The 24802-nt window shown below is 40.4% G+C and overlaps 1 protein-coding gene across 1 annotated transcript in view; it reads right to left on the bottom strand.

Moving 5' to 3' along the window:
- Positions 1 to 10135: 10135 nt before the first annotated feature.
- The window catches only part of LOC145397661 (DBH-like monooxygenase protein 1), a 33862-nt gene continuing 19195 nt past the window's right edge, over positions 10136 to 24802 (bottom strand). The window contains exons 5-16 of the mRNA XM_080270701.1: positions 24083 to 24259; positions 22800 to 22886; positions 22012 to 22207; positions 20412 to 20516; positions 18913 to 19076; positions 17520 to 17637; positions 16216 to 16340; positions 15809 to 15951; positions 12694 to 12845; positions 12186 to 12331; positions 11369 to 11516; positions 10136 to 10305 (exon numbers count right to left, since the gene is read on the bottom strand). Of these exons, the coding sequence (XP_080126827.1) occupies positions 10136 to 10305; positions 11369 to 11516; positions 12186 to 12331; positions 12694 to 12845; positions 15809 to 15951; positions 16216 to 16340; positions 17520 to 17637; positions 18913 to 19076; positions 20412 to 20516; positions 22012 to 22207; positions 22800 to 22886; positions 24083 to 24259 (1731 nt within the window). The remainder of the gene's footprint in view (positions 10306 to 11368; positions 11517 to 12185; positions 12332 to 12693; positions 12846 to 15808; positions 15952 to 16215; positions 16341 to 17519; positions 17638 to 18912; positions 19077 to 20411; positions 20517 to 22011; positions 22208 to 22799; positions 22887 to 24082; positions 24260 to 24802) is intronic.

Here is a 24802-nt window from a genome sequence, read left to right on the forward strand (position 1 = left end):
ATATAACCATCACTACCTATTTTTCTTCCTGCAGTAACCACTACCACCAATACTAATAATTTATCAACCATCATTTTCATCTCTGGCATGAATATTTATCTTAAAATACTGCACTATGACGATTTAAATACCTTGTTTGTTGATATCCCGTACATCCTGCCACAGCTCTAACCATCACTAGTTGCATCAAAATCAAATTACAGTATCACCAGTGTCTGCTACAACCACTAACACCACCACTGCTAATATATCAAGCATAATTTCTGTCACCGGCATCAATATTTACCTTACAGAACAGCTGATGAGACATTTAAATTCCCGGCCATATGTTGACATCCGACATTATCCGGCACCGGGCTAACCATTACAATTTACCATCAAATTATCACTAATACCCATTATTATTCCTATTACAACCACTACCACCAATATCACTATTATATCAACCATCGCTACGGTCGCCTGCGTCAGTATTACCTTGCATTACAGGTGTTATGGAGGTTTAAATCCCCGGCACTTTAACCGCATGGCTTCCACCCCCAAGCTGGAAAGGCGTTCGTCTGACCGACTTCTCTGTAGTTTTAACATGTTCTACTGCATGGAAATTAAACATAAAAATATGAGTTACAATTTAGTAATAATTAATTCTATAATCTTCATTCTAGTAGTTCATTAATTAATGTAAATAGCCATAGCTCTTCTTAGAACGCAGGAATCCTTCGAACACTCAATATGGCTACGACTTTGGCATTGCAGCTTCACAATTGCGTGGCTTAATATCTTCCGGCATTATGTACTCCTGTTTTCTTCACATCAGTTTTCTCGTCTTATTCCACAGAAGATTTTAAAGAAGTTCATTATAGCATTAGCATCTTCCGAAGAAAGAAACATCAGATAGTGTATTTAAGGCAGTTTGCTCATTTAATTTAGCTAATACATACTTTACTGGTCTTGGTCTACAGTACTCATGACAAAAATACTCGCCAATACCATCACACCAATCCCAAGTACCCTGCCTTACTTGGGATTGGTGGATATTAGTGCCCAAGTGGTGATATGTAGAGGTGAGAGGCACAATTCGGACTGATGGGCCTCAGGGAAGTAGCTGTTAAGCTTATGACTATAATCAAACATTATCATCATCATCATCACAGTCTCCTTTTCTGCCCCATCATTAGTATACAGGGGCCTGGGATTAGGCTATTTAATCCTGACATTTTGTTAGGCTACACACATACAGTATGGACCAGCAAATCTATCTATCTATCTATCTATAGCCCGACGCCCTAATCCCGCAAAGGGTGGCCGCAGACAAAACGCCTCCAAGTCACTCTGTCACCCACCATTTGACTCCCCTCCCCCCAACTCACCCCCCCCTCCCTCATATACCTCTCAACTCCATCCCTCCACCTCATCCTTGGTCTACCCCTCCCTCTCCCTCCCTCCACCTCACCTACATACACCCTCTTAGTCAGTCTTTCATTCTCCATTCTCTCCACATGTCCAAACCACCTCAGTGTATTTCTCCTAATCTTTTCAACCACATCCACATCTACCCCACAACGTTCCTTCACTTCTTCATTCGTCAACCTGTCCCTCCACGTCACTCCACATGCTCCTCTCAAGTAACTCATTTCCACTGCTCTCACTCTTGACTTGTTCCCCTCTTGCAAGGTCCACGCCTCGCTTCCATACGTCAGGGTAGGGATCACAATACCATCATGCAGTGACTTCTTAACTTCCATACTCACCTCCCTATTTCTCATCACTGCTTTCAGTGTACCAACAACCTTTCTTCCCTGCTGTACCCTTTCATGTACTTCATCCCCCAAAGTTCCATCCTTACTCATCGCACTACCCAAGTACTTGAATGCACTCACATTCTCCATGTCCTCACCATCCAACCTCACTGCACACTCTGTGACTTCAATCCTCTCAAACACCATAACTTTACTTTTGTTTACATTAACTTTCAGCTTCCTCCTCCTACACACTGTCCCAAATTCGTTCACCAAACCTTGCAACTCCCATTCATCTTCACTCAACAATACTGTATCATCAGCAAACAGCAACACCAGAAGCTTCCAAATCTCACCCTCATTCATTAGGGCCACCCCCACATCCACTGCCCTACCTTGCACCTCCTTTACAACCCCATCCATATATATATTAAACAGCCATGGAGACATCACACACCCCTGTTTCAGTCCCACATTGAGATCAAAGAACTCACTCAGCTCACCATCCACTCGGACCGTAGCCCTAGCTCCCTCGTACATACTCTTCACAGCACTCAACAATTTCCCCTCCACTCCATATATTCTTAATACCTTCCACATACCTTGCCTATCTATTCTGTCATAAGCTTTCTCCAAGTCCATGAAGGCAGCATACACTTTCCTTCCCTTCTCTAGATACTTCTCCACTAAACATCTTAGAACAAATATCTGATCTACACACCCTTTTCCCTTCCTAAATCCCCCTTGTTCTTCTCCAACTAGCTCCTCTGTCATATGCCTAACCCTATCAATGAGTATTCTACCATATATTTTACCAGTCACACTAAGAAGGCAAATACCCCTATGGTTACCACATACTTCTCTCTCCCCTTTTCCTTTGTATTAATTCCTTGAATCTGGCAAGGTCTTTTTCCTTTTTATTACCATTACCTTCAGATGATTTTAACTCAAGAGTCTTATGAACCTGAGAGGCTGCCCTAGTTATGGCAGTCATTAACCCCTTCAGCACAAGAGGCCTTTCCTAAGTTTGATCAAACCCAAGTAGAAAAACAAGATAAAACAGACATAACCAAACAGAATGGGTAAAGGAGTGATTCTACTGATATCTGAAAGGAGTTATAAAAGTTTTAAAAGTTCACTGGTTTTCCCTTACCTGTCCACTAGACACACAGCTGATTTAGGAAGTTCTAGGTAGAGAAAAGCAGAAACAATGAAAGAGAACAGTAGCTATGTGAGATGCAGATGAATATTCCAGAGGATATGTGGTGGACATACAACTGACATGTTTGATATGGGTGGCAAGAGTATGGAACAATAGCTTACTTTATCATACCTGCCAGCATGTACAGTACAGTGCGTCTGCCCACATGCATTTCACGTTAATGGTGTGAGTCTGGTCATGTGCAATTCATGTCAACCATGTTCTTACCTAATTGTATCTTTACAGGAATGAGCCAAGCTCGTACTGTCCCACGTAGTAAACAATTTTTATAATACATATCCTTAAAATTATAAATTTATGAATAGTTTTGGCACACACTATTTCATTCAGTGGTGCATTTCACTGATCAATTGCCCTATTTGGGAAATTGAATTTCCTTACACCTTTATCACCTCTCTTTTTACGTAGTTTTTGCAGCATCCTCTTCCTGATGCTTCCCCACAGGTTATATACTCATTTATGTATTTTCTCTTTCTTTGTGATGCATTTATATAGCATAATCATGTTTCCTCTTTTCCTTTTCTCTTGTAATGTTGGTAGGCTTAGTTATCCGTCTTTCTTCATAGCTTAAATCCCTTAAGCTTGGTACCCATCTTGTAGTGGCCCTTTGTGTTTTTTCGGTCTTATCTATGCACTTTTTGAGATGTGTATTTCAGACTACTGATGCATACTCCAGGGTTGGTGTGATGAATGATGTTTTATCTTTCTCAGCATGTCTTCTTTTATATATGTGTGGCCAAATGAAGTTCAAGTCAACAGAGCAGGCGTGGCCATGTGAAGTTCATGTGAGGTCTGGGTGTGGCAACAAGTTCATGTAAGGTTTGAGTGTGAACATGTGGTACACCTGTGTTCATGTGGGTGTGTGTAGTAGGAGGAGCTTAAAGGGTTGCATGTGGTGCTGTGCGTTGGGCCATGCAGAGGTATTTCATGGCACACCACCATTCTCTTCTTAGCAATGGCATTTATCAAGGCCATGCCACCTACTTCAGACCTTGCCCTGGTAGTGGATGGAAACACTAGCAGCCACTGTCCCCTTCATATTCAAGCACTTTGTATCATTTATAAAGGCTCCAGCACACTCGCATGCATCAGCCTTAGTCACCCAGTGGCGGGTCTCCCCGCAGTTTGATCTCTGGCAGCCTCCCTATTTAGTTCCTTAGCCCTGAGGTAACATTCTTTGACCTCATCCCAGGTCTTTTTTGGTCAGCCTCTCACAACCCCACTCCCAACATTTGTGCTTCTCACCTTCTGCACCCAATCGTCATTCTCCATCCTCTCAACGTGCCCAAACTATCTCAGTCTACCTTTCCTCTTCACAACACCAGTACTGTACATTCAAGTCTCATCATTCCTCTCAGCTCTTCCATCACAATCCTTTATCAGTTCTTTATCACACACACAACCCACTAAGCCCAATATCTTCACTTATATAAACATGATCCACAATTGGTGCATCTTTACCGCTGCATTGCTGCTGTCGTTCTTGAGTTGTGGCAGGAAAAATTAGCCTCATCATAGCACCCAGCGACAATAATATCTCCAGTTATTGGAACGAACACCATCTGTGTGGCATTTGTCACATGTGAGAGCACATTCTCCATGAACCATTGGTGTGTCCCTTGCAAAGACTTTGTTTGCACGGTTCCTTTTGGGAATGAAGGGGAAGCATCTCCAGAAAGAGCGAGGTGGGTTCAACACGGAAGACTGATGGGGCTGGCACTGGCAAAACAGGTGGCACTGGACAGGTAGAATGGGGAGGAATAAGGTGGACAAGGTTAGTGTGTGGAGAGGAAAAGTGGGAGGATGTTGCCATGAGGTGGAGGGCAGCAAAGAATCCTCCATACACAGGCACTGTTACCTTCATCTGCATCAATTCTTGATTGGATGAAATGGCAGCTTTTATGGAAGGAGTGAGGTGGGTGAGGGAGATTAGACAACAGAGTAAGAACTGGGAAAACATGTGGCATAAGGGGGAGAGGGTGCATGACACAGAGGACAGGAAGGAACTGCTTGGGTGAGGAAGGGAGAGGGAAAGGAAAATGGGAATCATGTTGGAAAGAGGCTGCCCTCAACCACAGATTCCTGTAAAGGCTGAAGACTGCAAGAATTAGAAAAAAATACATAGCCTAACTGAATTCATGAATGTGAAGTGATTATTGCCAGTGAGGCTAGTTCACCTGGTTTGCAGTGAACCATAGATTAGAATGTGGTTCTTTTAGTTAAGAAAAGCTCTTCTCAAGAATGCATTTAAAGTAGTATAAAAAGTTTGTGAAGCTATCACATTAGCTTCCTCAGCTCAAGTGCTTTGTTTTATTCTTGCCTTCTCCAGATAATTTTATTCAGCTTAGGAGAAACTTTCTACTTGGAGAAAGAAGGATGCATTGCAGGAAGACCAAGCTGGTGCAGAAACTTACCATGTCCCTTCTTCTTGTTGTGTAACCTTGATCTGTCTGGCCAGAGCAGACCCATCAACCACAGGCAAGCAACCACCCCTGAAGGGTCATCCTGTGCAGTGACCAATGTTCCATTTAGGTGGAAAGTCCATCACCACAGCAAAGCATGGGGAAAAGTGTGGAGGTTTGCTTCTTGGATGAACACAGCATTTGCGTCTCTCCACCCAGGTAACAGGGGCACCATATTAGCCTCCACACCACTCCATTATTTGGTTATATGGTTACCACCCAGTGTTGTCAATGATTTCCTGGGCTGCTGGAAACCTTTAGGCTTGTCACTCAGTGTAGAGCCACCTGAAGTAGAAAGAAGAGTAATAAAAGTTAACAGAAAGAATGGGAGATATAGGATGAGAGGAGGGCAAAAACAGAAAATGAATGATAAAGGTACAGGAAGTAGTAGAGTGCACTACATCAAGTGAGTAGATGGTGGAAGCCATCACCTACCACCAGTTGGATATGGATGAACTTTATATAAATTAAATCAAGTATTTTGTCTACCAAATATAGCAATGAACACTTTTAATTTAATCCTTCGTTGTCCCATCAGGAGTGCAGAAGCCCACACCTTTAAGGCAAGTGACCAGTCATTTCATTCCTGAGTGACATTATGTAAGCAACATACCCCAACTTTCACTCAAGCTTATACCCTTATAATCTACATCAGTCTGGGGAACCTTGACCCACTAAACCATCAGGCTTCCAAAAACATACGAAAGTAAAATAAAGAATTAACCTTACTTTTAAAAATATATTAAATCATAAAAAAGCTCTACATTAATATATACAAAATCACCAAATTCATATGATTTTGACCTCTTCATTATGATGATGTCCTTCTCCAGTTTACTATTGCTACCTTCACATGATTTTATTCAAATTAAGAAAGAGCTGATTTACTGAAGAGGTTAATGAAGGCAACATCTAACCCCTCCAGTTTCAGGAAGTCTTTCCTAAGCTAAATATAATTATCTGAGGTCCTGTAGCAAGAATAAAAGAAAAAATAAGTTACTGGACTGAAGTGGTTATGCATTCACTCAATACAAACACACAGTACATTTTCTCTCACATATTCACTTACCTGGTCAGTTTGAAAACACCACATATACAGCATTATATATACAAAACACTCCTGAACTTTGTCTCAACTATGCAGTGCAAATACCAGATCCTTTTCTCCTCATTCCTTATCTAAATGTTGCAGTATAAATATGATGCTGCTTCAGTCACTATACTGTACTGTACAAAAGTACATAACATATTCTTTCATAACACTCCTGGACTCCATATCAACCATGGAATGCAAATATCAGATATGTTTCCCCTCACTCCTCATTCAAATGTAGGAGTATAAATATGTCACTGCTTCAGGGAGTCACATCAAATATCTTCCTGTTTCTGTCTAAAGAATCACAATCAATATCATGTCTCAAATAATGCGTGTCTCACATGGTCTGATTTTCTGCTACGTATTTATTAAATCACGGGAAGATAACTGTTACTCTGACTGTACATAACATTTTCTATCATATAAGAGTCAACCAGATTTACAGACCACACAAACATCATAATCCAAACAGATGACTCAGCACCATAACACTGAGTTTGAAGAAAATACTCTCTTGGGGGAGATTTTCAAGTATATTAATGGTCAATTTCCTGTTTGTCCCATATACAAAAATATATATATATATATATATATATATAAAACAATAATAATAATACAGTAATAATTATACCCCGCTTCTGGGATACATGGAGTCTGGCAATGAATGAATGAATAATAATAATAATAATAATGGTTACAAGGGGGAACTAATCATGAAAATGCATCTGCCTTAGGTGGAAGGACAGGAAAAGGTGAGAGCAATGTTAACCTGTGTTGCCTGCCCCACACACAAAAATAAATAATGGTTATGAGAGGGAAATACTCATGAAAATAGATCTGCTTTAGGAGGAAGGACAGGAAAAGGTGAGTGCTGTACTGAGTTTTCCAAGTACGCTCCTCATGGGGCAATGTAGGATTGGATGATGGATGGTTACTAACTTTTAACCCCTCAGTCATGAGCCAGATACAAGCATCACTTTGTTCCACTCATAGTAGCATTTCGTCTGTACACATCCTAGACTTTATGTGAGAACTAACTGTACAGTACAATTATATATCATATCCCCTTCACCCCAACTGCCAAAATACAGTGAACACAAAACATGAGAAATGGACGGAAGATTGGAAGGCAGGACACATGTATGCATGGATGTATAAATGTAATGTACGTATATATGTATATATATAAGTACTACTGTTTATGTATTATTTTGTAGAGGCCAGCATAACACACCTTACGGCTATACTACATACTGTATCTTCAGGCCTTATTTTGAGTGGTGATGGATAACTAATTGCTTAGGTTGAGGAATGTCTCTTTTGTTCCTGGAGAAGTTACCCACCCCTACCCAAGGTTTCATGCATGGGTATATAGCAATGTGGAGGGATTCTGAGTGTAGTATGAGAGATTTAAAAAATATAAAAATAAAAAAAATAACTGAAATAATAATACAGTAATTACAGGTGGGGACGCTCACCATCCACTCACTCAATGTAGTGCTGCTCTTGGGTGACTGCCCTTTCCTCACTTCCTTACTTCCTCTTCTGCCTTTCTTCCCTTCATTCCTTCCTCTTCCTTCTGTCTATGGGTGACTCTACAATGAGTGACAAGCCAAATGGTTTCCTGTACACCAGGAAACCACTTACTGCACTTTTTTTTTTTTTTTTTTTTTATAAATAACAGAACAGAGGAAGGAAAAACAAATGAATAAAAAAAAAAACATATCCATGCACCAGATTACTGGTGTCCGCTGTTTATTAAATATCTGTAACAGTTAGACTTGAACAGCAGTAGACTGAAGTCTGGAGGGAAACAACTCTGGGGAAGTGAGTTCCAGAGAGATGCAGTTCGGGGTAACCATATAATCAAACTATGGTGCCTGGTGGTTTAGTGATTAATTAAGGCACTCAAATTGGATTGACCCAGTGCAGGTTTATATCCAAGGGGTGATTGGGGTTTATTGTTCGCATAATGCCATTCAGGGATGAGTGAGGCTGGTCACTCTCATCTAAACTGGCAGAACCAACATGCCTAGCCCCAGGTTCCTACACTCCTCATATGGCAACACAGGATTAGATGATGATGATGAAGATAATAATAATATTAATAATAATAGTAATAATAATAAAAATAATAATAATAATAATAATAATAATGATAATAATAGCCCAAACCATTTTATTCCCTTCAAAATGTTGAGGTCCAAGTCAATGCTGCCACAGTCCATTGCATCTAAGGCACTACATAATGATACACCTCCAGTCACCTTGAATCTATGGAAGACTGTCCCTCCACTGACGTCAGGGTGATTGTGGAGATCTGTGTTGCTAGAGAGGCTATGTCTGAGTGAGAGTCTATGTATATTCCAATCAAATAAAATGACACCATGCATGCTCTTCTGAAGTTAGCCATGGTACAGTTGGTGTTTTCTATGGACTGGAGGCTAAGCTTGATGGCAAAATCTCTTCATTACTTCCCAAAATTGCTGGGAACTGTTAGGAGAAAAGAAGAAAAAAAAATAGATGTGTAATAAAATCTGTAACAATGTCAGTCTTAGCTTGGACTTGGACTTTCTTTACTGGTGGCTGAGTTTCCTGCCTGAAGTGATGATTTTGTGGCCAGTTACAAAGGTTGCAGCCACATTTCACTCTCATGGTAGTATCTCCCATTGTGCATCAACCATCTGGTACAAAAACACAAATTACGTCACAAATACACTGAATTCAGCCAAAATTATCAGAGTAAGATCACAGGAATACCATGTTAAACAGATTAAGCCCTTCAGCCCTGGGATGTGAAGATAAGTGAGAGAGTACTGTAATGGTGAGTCACTAGGGGGAGAGAGAGAGAGAGAGAGAGAACTGGAGGTCAATTAGCTGATAATATGGATATCTGTTGGAAAAAAGGCTAATTTAACTAAAGCCTTATCAATGTGCAGGAGAAAAGGATAGAAAAGACTGAGCAGAGCTGAGTTAAAAAGGAGTTTATATGAGTCACGATGAACAGAGTGGAAGGTGAAAGAGTAAAGATAGTCCCTAGGAGAAATGAGAGCATGGTGAGTGAGAACGTAAAGCGATCTCTAGGAATTATGAGGCAGGGTGGTGAAAAAGAGAGTGATGAGGAAAAACGAGTTACTAGGAACAGAGACTGGTGAGTGAGAGTAAAAATGTCCCAAGGTATAATGAGACAGGGTGGTGATTGTGAGGGTAAATATGAGTAAAAATGAGCTGCTAGGGATAATGAGAGAGTGAGAAGTGAGAGTGTATGAATACGTGAAAGTATAAATGAGAGAGACAGTAATGATGAGATGATAAAGATGAGTAAAAATGAGTCACTAGAAATAAAGAGATAAGGGTGAATGAGAGAGTAAGGACATGTGACAGTATGAGTGAGAGGATAATAATGAGATAGTAAAGATGACTAATGATGAATCATGATAAATAATGATTGAGAATGATGAGTGAATGAGTAAGGATGTGACTGAGTACATATAAGAGCAACAATGAGATTCAGTAGTAGAGTTGTACAAAATTGGCCAAACTCAGACACTGTTAATAATGATAAGAGAGAATATGATGAGAAAGTAAGGTAAAAAAAATCAGCAAAAATCAATCACTATGAATAACAACAGAGTGTGGTGAGCGAGAGAGCAATGACGACTATGTAAGGGGTGAGTGCTGCAGACTGGGGAGCTCCACCACCAGCACCATGTTGAGTGAGGGATTCCTTGTCTATCTCGTTCTCCCTCTCAGGAGCCCATGGTAGTGTTGCCGAGTCACTCTCACCTGTGTGGAGTACAAATATGGAGTATTATTAGGAAAAAGAGGTTGAATGATGATGACAATGATGATGGTGATGGTGATGATGATGATGATGATGATGATGATGATGATGACTGAATTTCTGCCTGTCAAATGTACAACGGTATTTAGGGTAGCCAATTAATTTTTACAGAAGAATGCTCAAATCTTAAGTTCTTAATATCGGACAATCATTTATGGGTCTGTGCTTATCAGAAACGACCAGCCTGCATCCCACATTAGAGAGGGCAGTGAGCAATGACGCAGCACGACCAAACTAGTTCCAGCTTCATCGCGTGCTCCAGAATTTATTGCAAAAATATAAGTTTGCATTCTACCTATCTATCTATTTCTCTATCAATACAGGTACGCTTATGCCTAAAATTATCAACTTTCTTTCTTGAATACTAGTTGCAACAACAGATTATGGTGGTTAATTATATTTACCAATAAAATACAGTATATTCTTGTTATGTGTCAGGGATGCATTCCAAAATCTTACAACTTTTTTATATGACTCTTGTCCATTCACCTTAACTTGCCAGAGATTTTCATCCATTTGCAATGAGTACAAAACAGTAAACTGAAGGAAATAACATATCAGCTTCACAAGTAGCGATGTAACAGTAATAGACATTTTTTGTGGAATTTACTGTCAGATTAATTGGAAAAAAAAATGAGAGAGAAAAAGAATGCAACAAACAACAAGAAATTAGTGTATCACCTGATTCAAGAGGTTAAAAACTTCTCTCATATACTCTAAGATGTTTTGGCTGTGTGGAGAAAATGGAGGATGAGAAACTACTAAGGAGAGTGTATGTGAATGAGGTGGAAGGGCAGTCCAAGGATGAGATACAGGGATGAGAGAGGGGGGTACATGTGAGTTGGAGATCGGGCAGGAAGATGGCAGAGGTCAGAATGAAATGGAGGTGATTAATTTGTGGCCACCCCTTATGGGATTAAGGCATATGGCAATAGATAATTAGATAAACTGACTGGCTAATACAGACAGATAGGCAGATAGACACAGATGGCTTCAGAACTTCACCTTGACTGCTGCTTCTGCCAAAACTATAAGATGTGGTTGTTGGTGTGGATGGTGGTGGAGGAGTGGTGGTTGTGGTGGTGGCAGGAATGCACTGCAGCGACTCCTGCTTGAGGGGGATGTACGCTGGATACTTGGCTTTACGAGGGATCTGTAAACAGGAGGCAAATTCTGCATCACCTAAACTAGAGCTGGCTTATTTTCACCTGATGGAACTAGGCCACTCCCCACATCCTTAATGATTTATTTTCCACACTACACTTGAATACTGGCGGCAAGTGGTGGTGACCATCATCCACTTACATGATGTAATGCTGCCTACTTCTCCCTTAGGTGATTCTACACTGAGTAACAAGCTGAATGTTTTTTTGTAATCCAAGAAACCATTTACAACACTGGGTGGTAACCATATAACCAAATAACAGGGTGATGTGGAGCCTACTACGGTGCCCTTGTTAACTGAGTGCAGAGACGCAAATGCAGCATCCATCTGGGAACCAAACTTCCACAGTCTTCTCCATGTCTCACTGTGGTGAGGAGGTGTCCACCACAAAGGAAAATCAGTTCACTGCATGGGACAGCCCTGCAAAGATGACTGCTTGTCTGCGAGTGATGGGCCTGCTCAGCCAGACAGATTGGGGTTGCTCTACTTACTGCTACTGCTACTACTACTACTACTACCATACATAGTTTTGACACCAACACAGTCTGCATCAATAACATACAAGAAAATACTTACATGTAATGTGCAGAATAAATCAGTAAGGAAGAGGTGTTATGAAATCTCCAAACCCACTTAGAATACCAGCCTATGACTCACCCCTGGAACCTCCCTCCTTCCGTGAAATTCACAAGCAGGTTCGTACTGGCCGTAGGTAATCATCTCCTGCAAGGTGGCCACTACTGAAGGGTCAGACCAAGTTGCAGGGTCGTACAGGATGTCATACACAGTGCGGTTGAAGTATTCTGGAGGAAGAGAATGAAGAGATGGTGAGAGGAGTGTGTGTGTGTGCGTGCGTGCGTGCATGAGTGCGTGTGTGCGTGCGTGGAGCGTGTGAGCATGTGCATGTGTGCGTGCGTGGAGCGTGTGAGCATGTGCATGTGTGCGTGCATGTATATGCAGGGCTCTCTGGACCCTATCTCACCCCAGCTTGGTGTGGGAAGGAAGGTCTGGATGATGATAACAATGATGATGATGGTGAAACATTTAAAAAGTGGTGTAAAATCCATGTCATGTGCCCCTTCATATATAAGTCATCTAACCAACTTAATTCTTGTCAGCAGAACAACCCCAGTCTCAATAAAATATCCAGCACTGGCTTACTTACTCTGAGGTTCAGTGACAGTCACAAGATGGTAGATGTTTGCCAAGGTGATGTCCAGAGGAGCTGCCCCACCTGTCTCCATTTCATTCAGCTGCACATTTTCATGAAACTCGTTCACAATGTCATCCCTGTGGAAGAGTGATGGAAACTGTTGACTGTGGACATTCACATCAGACAAATTTACTCAGCTTAGGGGTGACTTTTTACAGGGGGAGGGTTAGATACACAACACATCAAAACATACAATAATATAGGTCCTTTCTACACTGGATCATATCACCAAAAAAAACAAACAAACAAGAAAGTGTTAAAGACATCATGGAGGGTCTCTAGTATCTATTCCTTACTAACTTACCGGTTTCTCTGTTTATGTCATGTTAATATACTCTGACATGTTAATCATGCAATCTTAGTTGGTATTATCAGGAAAGAGATACAATACCATTGAAGATAATACTGTATTAAGGTGCAACATTTAAAATAAATCAATCAGGAAGAGGTGCTAGGAAGTTTCCTCAACCAAAGTGAATATGGGTTACAGATTCATTACTAGTCATAAGCACATCGTATTCTCTTTACTCTAACTTGGTCTAAAATTACCAGCTTTCCATTTTGAATGCTGAGTTGTAATAACAGGTTAAAATATGATGGATGTCATGAAGATGTGGCACAGAAAATATGCAGAGCTGTAGCACTGTCTTTATCTGCCAATGAGCCACATGAAATGATTTGGAAATGATAAAACTTTTAACCAAATCTTCCTGAAGTCACTAGTAGCTTTTCAGTCAAGTAATCTACCAAGGGATTATGTCAGCCTCCTTCCTTTCAACTCCCTGAATCTGATAGATGTCCTTTTAGGCTTACTTTTGCTGCTACCAGGCAACTTTACTCAAATTAGAAATAAGCCTCTTGTACTGAAGGGATTATTAAGCTGTAACTAACTCCACCAGTTCAGAAATTCTATCATAAGCTGACTATAATCATCAGATGGTAAGGATGAAATAAAAACGATATCTCGGGTCCAATGCATTAATGTTATGGACCATAGTAGCCTAGCCTCAGGACCCTAAACCTAAAAGGGGGTCAAATGGGACTGGCATTTCCCCATTTTACCCAACAGGTCACCATCTATCCATGCAACATCCACTCCTTTATTGCCCCCATCGGAAATATATTGGCTCAGGGCTAAGTAAATACTGGCTCAGGGCTAAGTAAACCATGGTAACCTGAGAGGCTTAAAGTCAAAGTGTCCAGTTGTTTGCCCCTTGGTGGCATTATGTCAGCAATAAACCCTAACCACTCTCAGGATTTTAACCTTTCCTCATAGCTCAACAGTTTCATATCCTTTTCAAAGCATTTCTTTATCCCACCACCATAATCTAGCATTAATTTTTTTGTTATAGCAAAACATTCAAGAGTAAGTGATGGCAATTTTAGGCAAAGTTAATGTAGACAGAGTGAAGCTACAATTCAGATACATCACATTTTAACTTCTTCACTCCAAGAATATCACCAGATGATTCTGTTCAGCTTAGTAGTACATTCTACTAATGACAGCATTAATTTAGGATATATCTAACCCCTTCAATATGTGACACCTTTCCTAAGATATAGTACATGGTTTTATGGCAGTAGCAAGAATAAAATAAGAAGGAGTTCACCTGGATTCAAGGAGTTAAAAAAAGGATAAAGAAGGCTGTGTCTAACACATCATGTTCGAGAACTCTCCCTTAAGGTGAAAAAGAAATAATCTAGAGATAGCAAGGAACGGGTATAAATTATGCGTACTGGCTGAAGAGGTTAACAGCTACTGATGTGTTATACTTCTTGGCTGACTGTACTTTTACTCAGTAACTAACTTTCAGGTACAAAAGTTTGCCTTATATTTAATCTCTTCTCCTCATTTTCCCCTGCTGGCTAACTTCACAAGCTGAGAGGGACTTGGTATGTTTCTCTGACCATAGATGATACCCTTTGATTGAAGTGTCAGGGAGGAGAGTGATGGACATGACCTACACGTGGATTTGACGCGGTGGAATAGTAGGTGAACTTCTGTCCATTTCTGTACAACTGATACCTATGCAATAAAATTCTTATTTAAAGCATATAAAGTAAAATACAGTGCTCATCATCATCACCATCATTACCCTGCCTCTCTTTCCCACCTGCAAGTAGGGTGATGTAGGATCCCAAAAGCATGGCGTATGAAAATGTATGATAGTGGAAGCACTAATCAACAGCTACCCAATGAAATGAGCCACACACCCACTCACTCACTATTCAACCCCTGGAATCCTGGTTCCATATTACAGGTATGCCTTTAATGCATAGCTTCATGACTGCTCACCAAGGTAAAGTAAATACTGTACTCACCTAAAGTATGGATGCCCAAAAGCAGACCTGGAAAGAAAACATTTGGTTACAACTGAGGAATATTCTAAGCACAAGGAAAAGTTAAATTTGATGTTGCTCATCTGGACATGGCCCCAGTGGAATGCAAGGTGCAGCAGCCCATTTTCTTGCAGTCCACCATCCTTTTTTTTCACTCACATCAGATAGGGTTACTAATCTCTGAGACATGTACCCAAGAAAACAAAAAAATAACAACTCCCTTGACTGAAGCATCAGTTGAGAGAATTTAGAACCTCACATTCTACTGCAGCTGAAGCCAGATGATTACATTCAGCTCGGAGATACCCACCACAGCCAAAAATCAAACTATGCTAATTCCACCCTACAATAACCACTGCTTTTTCTATCTGGTATTCAATGATTAGTGTGTTTAGTAGAACAGTTTTTTTTTTTATATATATATACAGAAGATGAAAAAGGAAGGAAAAACAAATTACAGTAAATACAGATAAAAATCCATATACTGTACCAGACTACAGGCGTCCTCAATTAATAAAAAATCCATAACAGCTAGACTTGAACTGATGTGGGTTAAAGTTTGCAGGGAAACTAATCTGGGAAAGCTTTCTCACCAATGTCATAAACTCAAAATTCATAAAATCAAATTTACAAACTTCACCTACAGTATTTAGTTCAGTGTTTTAGCTACTCACCACCGGCATCTGTTCTAACTCAAACAAACTCCAACTATTGGTACTACACTTACAGACTATTATTGTGGAGGTGGTGGATGCCAAGTGTGTGGAGAATGAGAGCCAGGTCAGGGGTGGAATAGCAACTGGATAAGTTCACACGAGGGTAGTATGTCAGAAAGGCGAGGCACATCTCCTCCTCTGTACTGAACCCACCCTGGAATGACAAAGGATAAAATCAGAATGAAAAAAATATTTGCTAGTCTCTCCACGTAACTCCACGTGCTCCTCTCAGATAACTCATTTCCACTGTTCCCAATCTTGACTTGAATCCTTCCAAAATTTATAAACCTCTGTACTGTACATTAACAGGTAACTGTTGTTGAGGAGTTAAATGCCTTTGATGGAAATGGAAACATTCATAAACTGGAAAACTAAATAAATACTGTACAAAAGCAACACCATACAAAATAAAACTTACAAATGTTGGCGTTCTTCTCTTTGTGGCATCGTACCCACAGTTGACGATGAAGGAATCCCCAGGCAGGATCTCAACTTCATCCTTTAATACTCGAGCTTGTTGATAGTTGAAGTCATAGTTCCTGTCTGGCAGGAAGAAATGCCAGTAAAATTGGCAGCTTTAATCAGAGGCACAGCCAGGAGTTTGCTGGGGGTGGGGGGGCTGAATATTGGCTGTCATTATTTTCTTGAGATACAGCTGCTTAGAAAGTATGATGATGTATCTAAATTAATACAAAATAATCACACAGTGTTAAACAGTACAATGAGCAACTCAGGGAAACAAGCATTAACAGCTAACTGAATAGGTTAAAATATAAATAAAATACTAATGGACTACTTTCCCATTTAGCTTATTATTTTAGAAAGAGGTGGGGTTTGAGCACCCCCTGGATGTTCTCATGGCTTTAATCTATCTATATATCCATCTATCTACTGTATCAAGAAAGCAACAATAATATTGGTAGCTTTCATCTATCTGCCTATCTATCAGTGAAACAACAATACAGTAATGAAGACAACTGTAAACTATATGCATTTAGCTATCAAGAAAACAATAATATATATAGCTAGTAGCTTTAATCTACTGCTCTATCTATAAAGAGTGTACAAGCATGGGGAAAAGTTGTTCAGTCTCGACATTCAAGACAGGAGTGACAGTTGCTGGCCCCTGAGAGGCATTGTATGAGAAAAAATAAAACAAACCTTGTGGGCCATATCTGCCGGAAAATAGGTAGATTTACTATTTCCATTATTTACCTTTTCAATCGAATGATGTATTTTTCACCTTATTTTTGCCATATTGTGAATTTTTAAAAGGGTATGTGAGACTTTTAGAACCTCAGAATCTAGATACAGCCTTCATTAACTCCTCAATAAGAGGCTAGTAAGATGACTAATGTGTACTGATATTCCAACTAATTCAATAAATTTCACATTCATGCTCTGGCAAATGGCCATGGCTCATGGGTGAGACCATTTCATTATCAAACTTCACCATTATCATCATCATCATCCTGAGGACAGGGTATGGTAGGACTGCTCTTCATCCATCCATAGCTACATCATCCATCCGTCTTTATCCCATCATGAAAAAATGGCTCAGGTATTGGTTCTTCAGTGCAGATATTTAAGGTAAGAGTAATCAGTTGCTCAGCCTCAGCAGCACTGGACCACTAAGCATCTATGTGTTGTTGCTGTTGTTGTTGTTCTGCTGCTGTTGTTAGTGCTACTGTTGTAGTTGTTGTTGTTGCTATTCAGTCTTACCATTCATTATGGTGGGCAGCTCCCGGCCATTACGTATAAGCTGAACTGAGATGGATGACCCCAGGAGATGCATATGGAGAAACCCTAGGAATGCCCTGATGCCCGTTGGTGGCAGGGTCTGTGGGACATGGGTACAGTCACAAAATTTTTTCACTCCACAGGTGAAACTCTGCTCATTTAACATTTCTGGAATATATTCTATACACAAATAACTGCATTATCTCCATTACATTGCATAATTTGTCCACATAACTCAACACCTGCAGCAGCATATCCAGTGCAATGGGCCACACAATCTTTCACACATCATTCAAGCCACTAAAATCCTGGCTCCACCTCTCAAGCCTAACCAACTCCACGGAGCTTTTATTATATTATTTATGGATATGATATACGTACATACACCTTCCATATAGAATCAATCCATCAATAATCAAGAAAAAAATGCATGCTAAACCATGTCATAAGCTCATCTGTACATAATTCATTCAATCTACCCAGTCCCCTGTTACTTCTCTGAACTCATCAACTTCCGTACCTTGCTGTCTTACACACTCGGTTTACCATATTCATTCACCTTCTACTTAGCCTACTGCATCTCCTTCCATCTTCATATTCATCCACATATACTTTTTTCAATGCCTTATCTGCATCCATTCCCTCCATATGACCATACCATCTTAGGACACTCTCTTCTGTTCCATTATATACAAACTTCCTTACTCCACATCTTTCCTGAATTCCATTTCTGTACTTCTTATCCTATTCTCCCTACATGCTCCACACACATTCCTCAATAATCTCCTGTCCACCGCTCTTACTCCTGACTTTTTGTTCTCATGCTGTACCAGTCTCACACCTATATGATGACATGGGCATTAACATACCTTCGCACAAAATTTTTTATCCTATGAACTCCACACACATTCTTCACTGACTATACAGTACTCTAATCACCTTAACTAGGGATAAAAATACGTACTCTCCATCATGACTACTGAGCTGTCGTAAGAAATTAATACTGCAATATGGAGATGAAGTTCTATGGGAAGGATATTGAGCCACAGTAGTGTCTTATTTAGCCATGACTTGTGGGAACTGAGTGGCAAAAGGATGAAAATCTCCATCCATAGTTCTTTTACCTAAACCTTGCATGCATTTTTGTCCTTTTGTAGCATATTTCAGGTAGATAAATTGCAGATGAAAACATTGCTATGGCACAACATCCTTTCCATAGCACTTCTTTGCAACTAGCACCATACTCTAGTGTGAAAATATGGCAACAACTTAGCATTCAAGATGGAGAAATGTCAGTTTTAGGCCAGGTTAAAGTAAAAAGAGTAAAGATAAAATGAGTAAACTACAGTACTGTCTGAATAAGTGGAAGACCAACCTTTTCCGTACACTGAGAGCTGCAATATGCCACTGTGTTCCATGTATACCCAGGTGGAACAATGAGTGTGGGGGACAGCATATGACCAAGAGTGAGAATACCAGCATCATACTCTCTCAGTTCCTCAGTGTAAAAGATACGAACCCCGGAATTATCAACAACACCTGGTGGAAGAAAGATACGGTACCATAATAAGTAGTTAATCATCATCACTGTCATCATCTCAGTTCCTCAGTATAACAGATACAAACCCTGGATTTATCAACAACACCTGGCAGGAGAAAAACTGGTATCATACTAAGTACACAGTATCATAATCATTATCATCATCATCATCACCATCATAAGCATCATCATCATCATCATCATTTGGCCACCCCCTCTGGGATTAAAGTGCCTGGATGTACAAAGATGAAACCCTCATTTAAAGCTGTTTCATTATAATGTTGGTGGTGAACTACCAAAATATTCTTCATTTAAGGCTGCTTGTGATTTATCATCAAGCTACCTTGACATCAGAAATTAGTATATTTTGGTGTCCTTAACACCTTATCATGAATCAGCAGCACGTCTCACTTAAAGTGGTTTCATTTAAAGTAGCACTTAGTCTTTACCAGTACATATTTTAGACTTTAAGTAAAGACTAGCTCCACCATTTGAACCTTGGGATGTGTATCTTAATTGATTCTTGCCATCTCTTAACAACTATATCTGGCTTAGATTACACTTTTTAGACTACAGGGGTTACATATACCCTGAAAAAAAAAAAAGCAGCATTAGAGGCTTTTCATAAATTTGATAAAATAATTTGGTAATACCTGTAGCAAGAATAAACTTAAGAAGGACATCACACAAATTCTATGTGTTAACCAAGGTAAAGAATGAGTGAGCTTTTATTTATAATATGTCTTACCAGTATTACATCGTCAGCTTAAGCTTAGCATATAATGCAGAAAAAAAATGCTTAACAAAGGACTGTGAAATAGCACTGTCTGATTATATGCAACACTGACAACAAAATAAAGACAAAGAATAAGTGAAGTTCTGTTTTCTTGCTGTAGCCTAGCTCCTGATCACTGCTCCTTCATTCTAAAATGATTTTTAAAAATGTGATCCGACCTAAGAAGGAATGATCTCCACTATATACCTTTCACCTTAACTTGGCTCAGATATTTGTCCTCTTGCAGCTCATTTCATGAGGCTCAGTGGCAGAATAAAATAATGCAGTGGCTCCACTTACTTTTCATAGAATTTCTTCATGACCAGCATCATATTCTAATGTTAATCTATTGCTACAACTCAGCATTCAAGATGGACAGATGACAATTTTGCACCAAGTTGGAGTAAAAAGGAGTACTGTATACTGAAGAGGCTACTGAAAACTATATCTCATCATCCAAGTTCAAAACATCTATCCCAAGATGAAGGGTATTCTGTTGACCTGATAGTAGGAATAATTTAAATGTCACCAGACTAAGGAGTTAAGCATATGATCTGACCTGAGCGCAGGTTTGGATTGTCGTAGTGTATCTCCAGCATGAAGTAGGTGGCGCCACCGTGGTCCTCACCCATGGGAATACCTACATGGTCGGGGTACATCTCACCTGGGGCAGAAAAGGGTAATTAAATATAGTAACTGCCTAACAATATTAACCATGTTGGCCCACAATGGCTTGAGTCTAGACTATTATAATTCAAAACATGTGTTGGCAGAAGACTAATCTACACCCCTGGTATCATTTTACATGACAGAAAAACATTCAGTCACCTCTAGGACTTGACCATGGCACACATGCCATGGCAATTCCAACCTAAGAGCTTTACTGCCAGACTGTAGGCTGACTTTAGCTGCAAATCCCAGATCTTTCTTTCCATAACTCAGGTAAACATAGCTGACAGTAATCAGATCTAAGGGTCATATTATTAAAACTGAGTGGTGAAAACCCTCTCATACTAAGGACAACTTTATTCTATTTCAGCTTATGTGGATGATTTTATTCAGCTGAGAGTAAGCCATAGTAGCCTGAGGGTCAACACTCTTCACTACTAGAGGTTGTTCCTGAGCCTTATTTAATCAGCTGGTAGAAGAAACATACAGCTTGTGGTTTAGCTACTCTGTACAGACATTTAAGGTAAGAGTGACCAGCTGCTCTCCCATTGTCTGTGTGTGCAATAAACCCAAAACACTGTTAGGAAGTAAACCCTTGTACTGTAGTTGCAAGAATGATAGTTAAAGTATATCATGATCCTGAAGAGGCTTCTTGGGGGAAACAGCCTGTCACTCTCACCTTAAATGTCTGGACTAAGCAGGCTAGCTCTGGGGCCATATGCTCCTTATGGGATGGTAAAGGATTGGATGGATGGATTGGATGGATGGATGGATGAATGAATGAACACTGTCTTCCTTACCAAAAAAAAAAAAAAAAAAAAAAAAAAAAAATCAACCCAACCACTCAGGCCATCCATGCAGAGGAAAAGTGTTCCTGTGATGAATACATTCAGCTGCAAGAGAGTCACACTGTACAAGTCTGGGAGTGTTAATGAAGTTTATATCTAATCTCTCCAGTTTGAAAATATCTTCTAAGCCAATTAAAATTTCTTACAAATATCAAGAATAAAATCAAAAGAATGTCACTGAAATGAAGAGATTAAAACTCTCTTGAACAAAGCCTCTGACCCAACTGCCCAAGCCATACTGTGTGTGCTGCAGGCATGCAGGGAGTAAGGCATGTCATGGTTATAATTGCACTGTACATTACAGATTTGTTATGTAATGGTTTTATTCAGCTAAGAGTGCTTTACAGGAGTCTATGAGTGCTTGACATGAGTCTAAGAGTATTAATTAAGTCTATGTCTAACCACTCCAGTTTGCATATCTCCTTTAAACTGATTAAGTCTACTACAGATACAGGTACCTTGAATAAAATTAACAGAACATCATCAAACAGAGGTGGTTAAAAATTTGCCTGAACTCACTTTCTCCATTATGCCTAACTCCTTCAGTATGAATCTCTCTCTTAGGCTGAATAAAGACTCCTTCGTATACCATGATTAAGAGAACATCACTGAGCATAGGTGGTTAAAAACTCTAAAACAAACCTTCTGACCCAACTGCCCATGCCACAATGGGTGTGCTACAGGCATGCCAGGAGTAAGGCATATTGCGGTCATAACACTGGGCTCCCTGTGCGTCCACAAACTTGTTCATGTGAAGGTGGGAGTCTGAGATATGACACTCATACAGGAGCATGTGGTGCACATGTGGCTGTCCCTCAGGGCTGATTTGAGGCACATACTGGGGAGAGAGAAACAGGGAATTATAATGGGGAGAAATAAAGGTGGAGAGTATCTGAAAGAGGAGGTGGGGACAATAACATTGCCTGGTCTTCACAAATGTTGGGGGCAAGGTGTGTCCAAGTCATATTCTTTGGGGGGAGGGGGACTGTCTACAGTGGCTGTGTTAACTTAATCCAAAATTTCAAATGGGGGCCAGTGGGGGGCATGAGTCTGACTGGAGGGATTTAAGTCCCCCCATAGCTATACCACTGGGTGAGGAGAGAGAAAGCCAGGTTAGAGATGGTGGGGAGAATAGGAGAGACAATATAGGAGTGGAGAGAAGCAGGGGATGATAGTGGTGTGAAAGGAAGGTGGAGAATACATGAGAGAGGAAGTGGGACGACAAAAGATGGGTAGTATTTGCACAGAAGTACAGGTGGGGAATATAGGAGAGACAATATAAGCATTTCTTCATGACTAGCATTATATTCTAGTGCTATTCTATTGTTATTTCTCAGCACTCAAGATGGAGAGATGTCTAATTAAGGCTAAGTCAGGATAAAAAGAGTAAAGAGCTATTTATGAACCACCTTACAATGCACAGAACTCACCCCAACGATGTGTGCCTTCCTTCCGAGTTCTGGAATCTTGTACAGTTTGCACCAGTACAGTGTTGGGATGTCGTCTGGCAACCGCACCTGGTGAACAACGAAAAATGTACATCATCACCATTATTATCACCGTCATCATTGGTATCATCACCAATATCATCATCATTACCATCATTATCATCATCATCATTACTGTTTTTATCATCATCATTATCATCATCATACCACAATCATCATCATCATCATCGTCCCTAAACCCATGAGTAAGGCTAGCATTCTCATCAGCCAAGGATGCTTCTCTGCAACTCCTCCTCAGCGATCAATTCCATACTACACTATAATAGCAAGTATTTAAATTTGGGGAATACCGATATAAACTGCATAAATAATAAACAGGAGAATATTAACATGACCGATATAGAAATTTTCGCTGGGGCTTCCTAACACCTCTTCCTTACCGATTTATTTTCCATACTACAGTACATCTTGCTATATGAAGGAAAGGGGAGTGTATGATGGAGGGGGGACTGAGTTGTGGGGAGGGCAGTCAAATGGTGGGTGACAGAGCGACTTGGAGGCGTTTTGTCTGCAGCCACCCTTTGCGGTATTAGGGCATCGGGCTATAGACAGATAGATAGAGACCTTTCTATCCTCATGTGTGTTATGTGTGTCATTTTAATATCAGCACAGATTTCATAACATAAACGCAAATATTAACTTGTGACATGGGGAAATATTAACTTGTGACATGAGGAAATATTAACTTGTGACATGGGGAAATATTAACCTGTGACATGGGCAAATATTAACTTGTGACATGGGCAAATATTAACTTGTGACATGGGCAAATATTAACTTGTGACATGGGGAAATATTAACCTGACATGGGGAAATATTAACCTGTGACATGGGCAAATATTAACCTGACATGGGGAAATATTAACCTGTGACATGGAGAAACATTAACCCGTGACATGGGGAAATAAACCGGTAAGGAAGAGGTGCTACGAGTCCCTAACTATGATACTGTACCACATGCCTATGAGTGCCAGGGGAGCGTAATGGCCGGATAACATGACTCTTTTGTTACATTTAAGGCGCTGTATTATCTGTTTGCCTGAGGTACACACGCATGTAGACACACACACACACACACACACACACACACACACACACATTAAATCCCCCCTTCTCTCTCTTTCTCAGTCTGTCTCTCTCTTTCTCAGTCTCTGTCTCTGTTTGTCTGTCTGTCTGTCTCTCTCTCTCTCTCTCACGTAGGCTACCTGCGGCGACAACACATCCCAGTGCTTCAGGTGTGCAGGTGTGTCAGGGGTGGAGACGAGGCTGGGGTCCCGGAGGTATAGACTCTTGGAACCTCGCCGATCATGCTTGGGAAGGCGAGCTGAGGCGGGGGAAGGGTCGGAGCGGTAGTAGCACCAGATAACTCGAACCGTATCACCCTGGGGAGAGAGAGGGAGAGAGGTTAGAGATAGATAAATAGATAGATAGACAGATATATATATACATATACTGAGAATGATGATGGTGTTGATGATGAGAGAGAGAGAGAGAGAGAGAGAGAGATACTGTACATAATCACAGATATATTGACAAACAATACCCACACGGGCAGATACACACATATACACCACTTTCATAATCTTGTCCACAAATAAGAACAAATACTTACACAAATACTGTGACAAATACGAGCTAACACGCACGCACACACATACATGCACACATATATGTACACAGAAATACACACCCGTCCACAGAAACAAACTCTATCTATCTATCTATCTATTGCCAGACGCCTCAATCCCGTTTGGGGTGGCCACAAACAAATCGCCTCCAAGTCGCCCTGTCCCCCGCCATTTCACTCCCCTGCTCCCAGCTCACACCCCCCTCTCTCATATACCTCTCCACCCCATCCCTCCATCTCATCCTCGGCCTCCCCCTCCCTCTTTCCCCCTCCACCTCACTCACATACACTCTCTTCG

Source organism: Coenobita brevimanus, chromosome 42 (assembly GCF_032717465.1).
Source record: "Coenobita brevimanus isolate Jiangsu-jjx chromosome 42, ASM3271746v2, whole genome shotgun sequence".
Taxonomy (NCBI): Eukaryota; Metazoa; Arthropoda; class Malacostraca; order Decapoda; family Coenobitidae; genus Coenobita; species Coenobita brevimanus.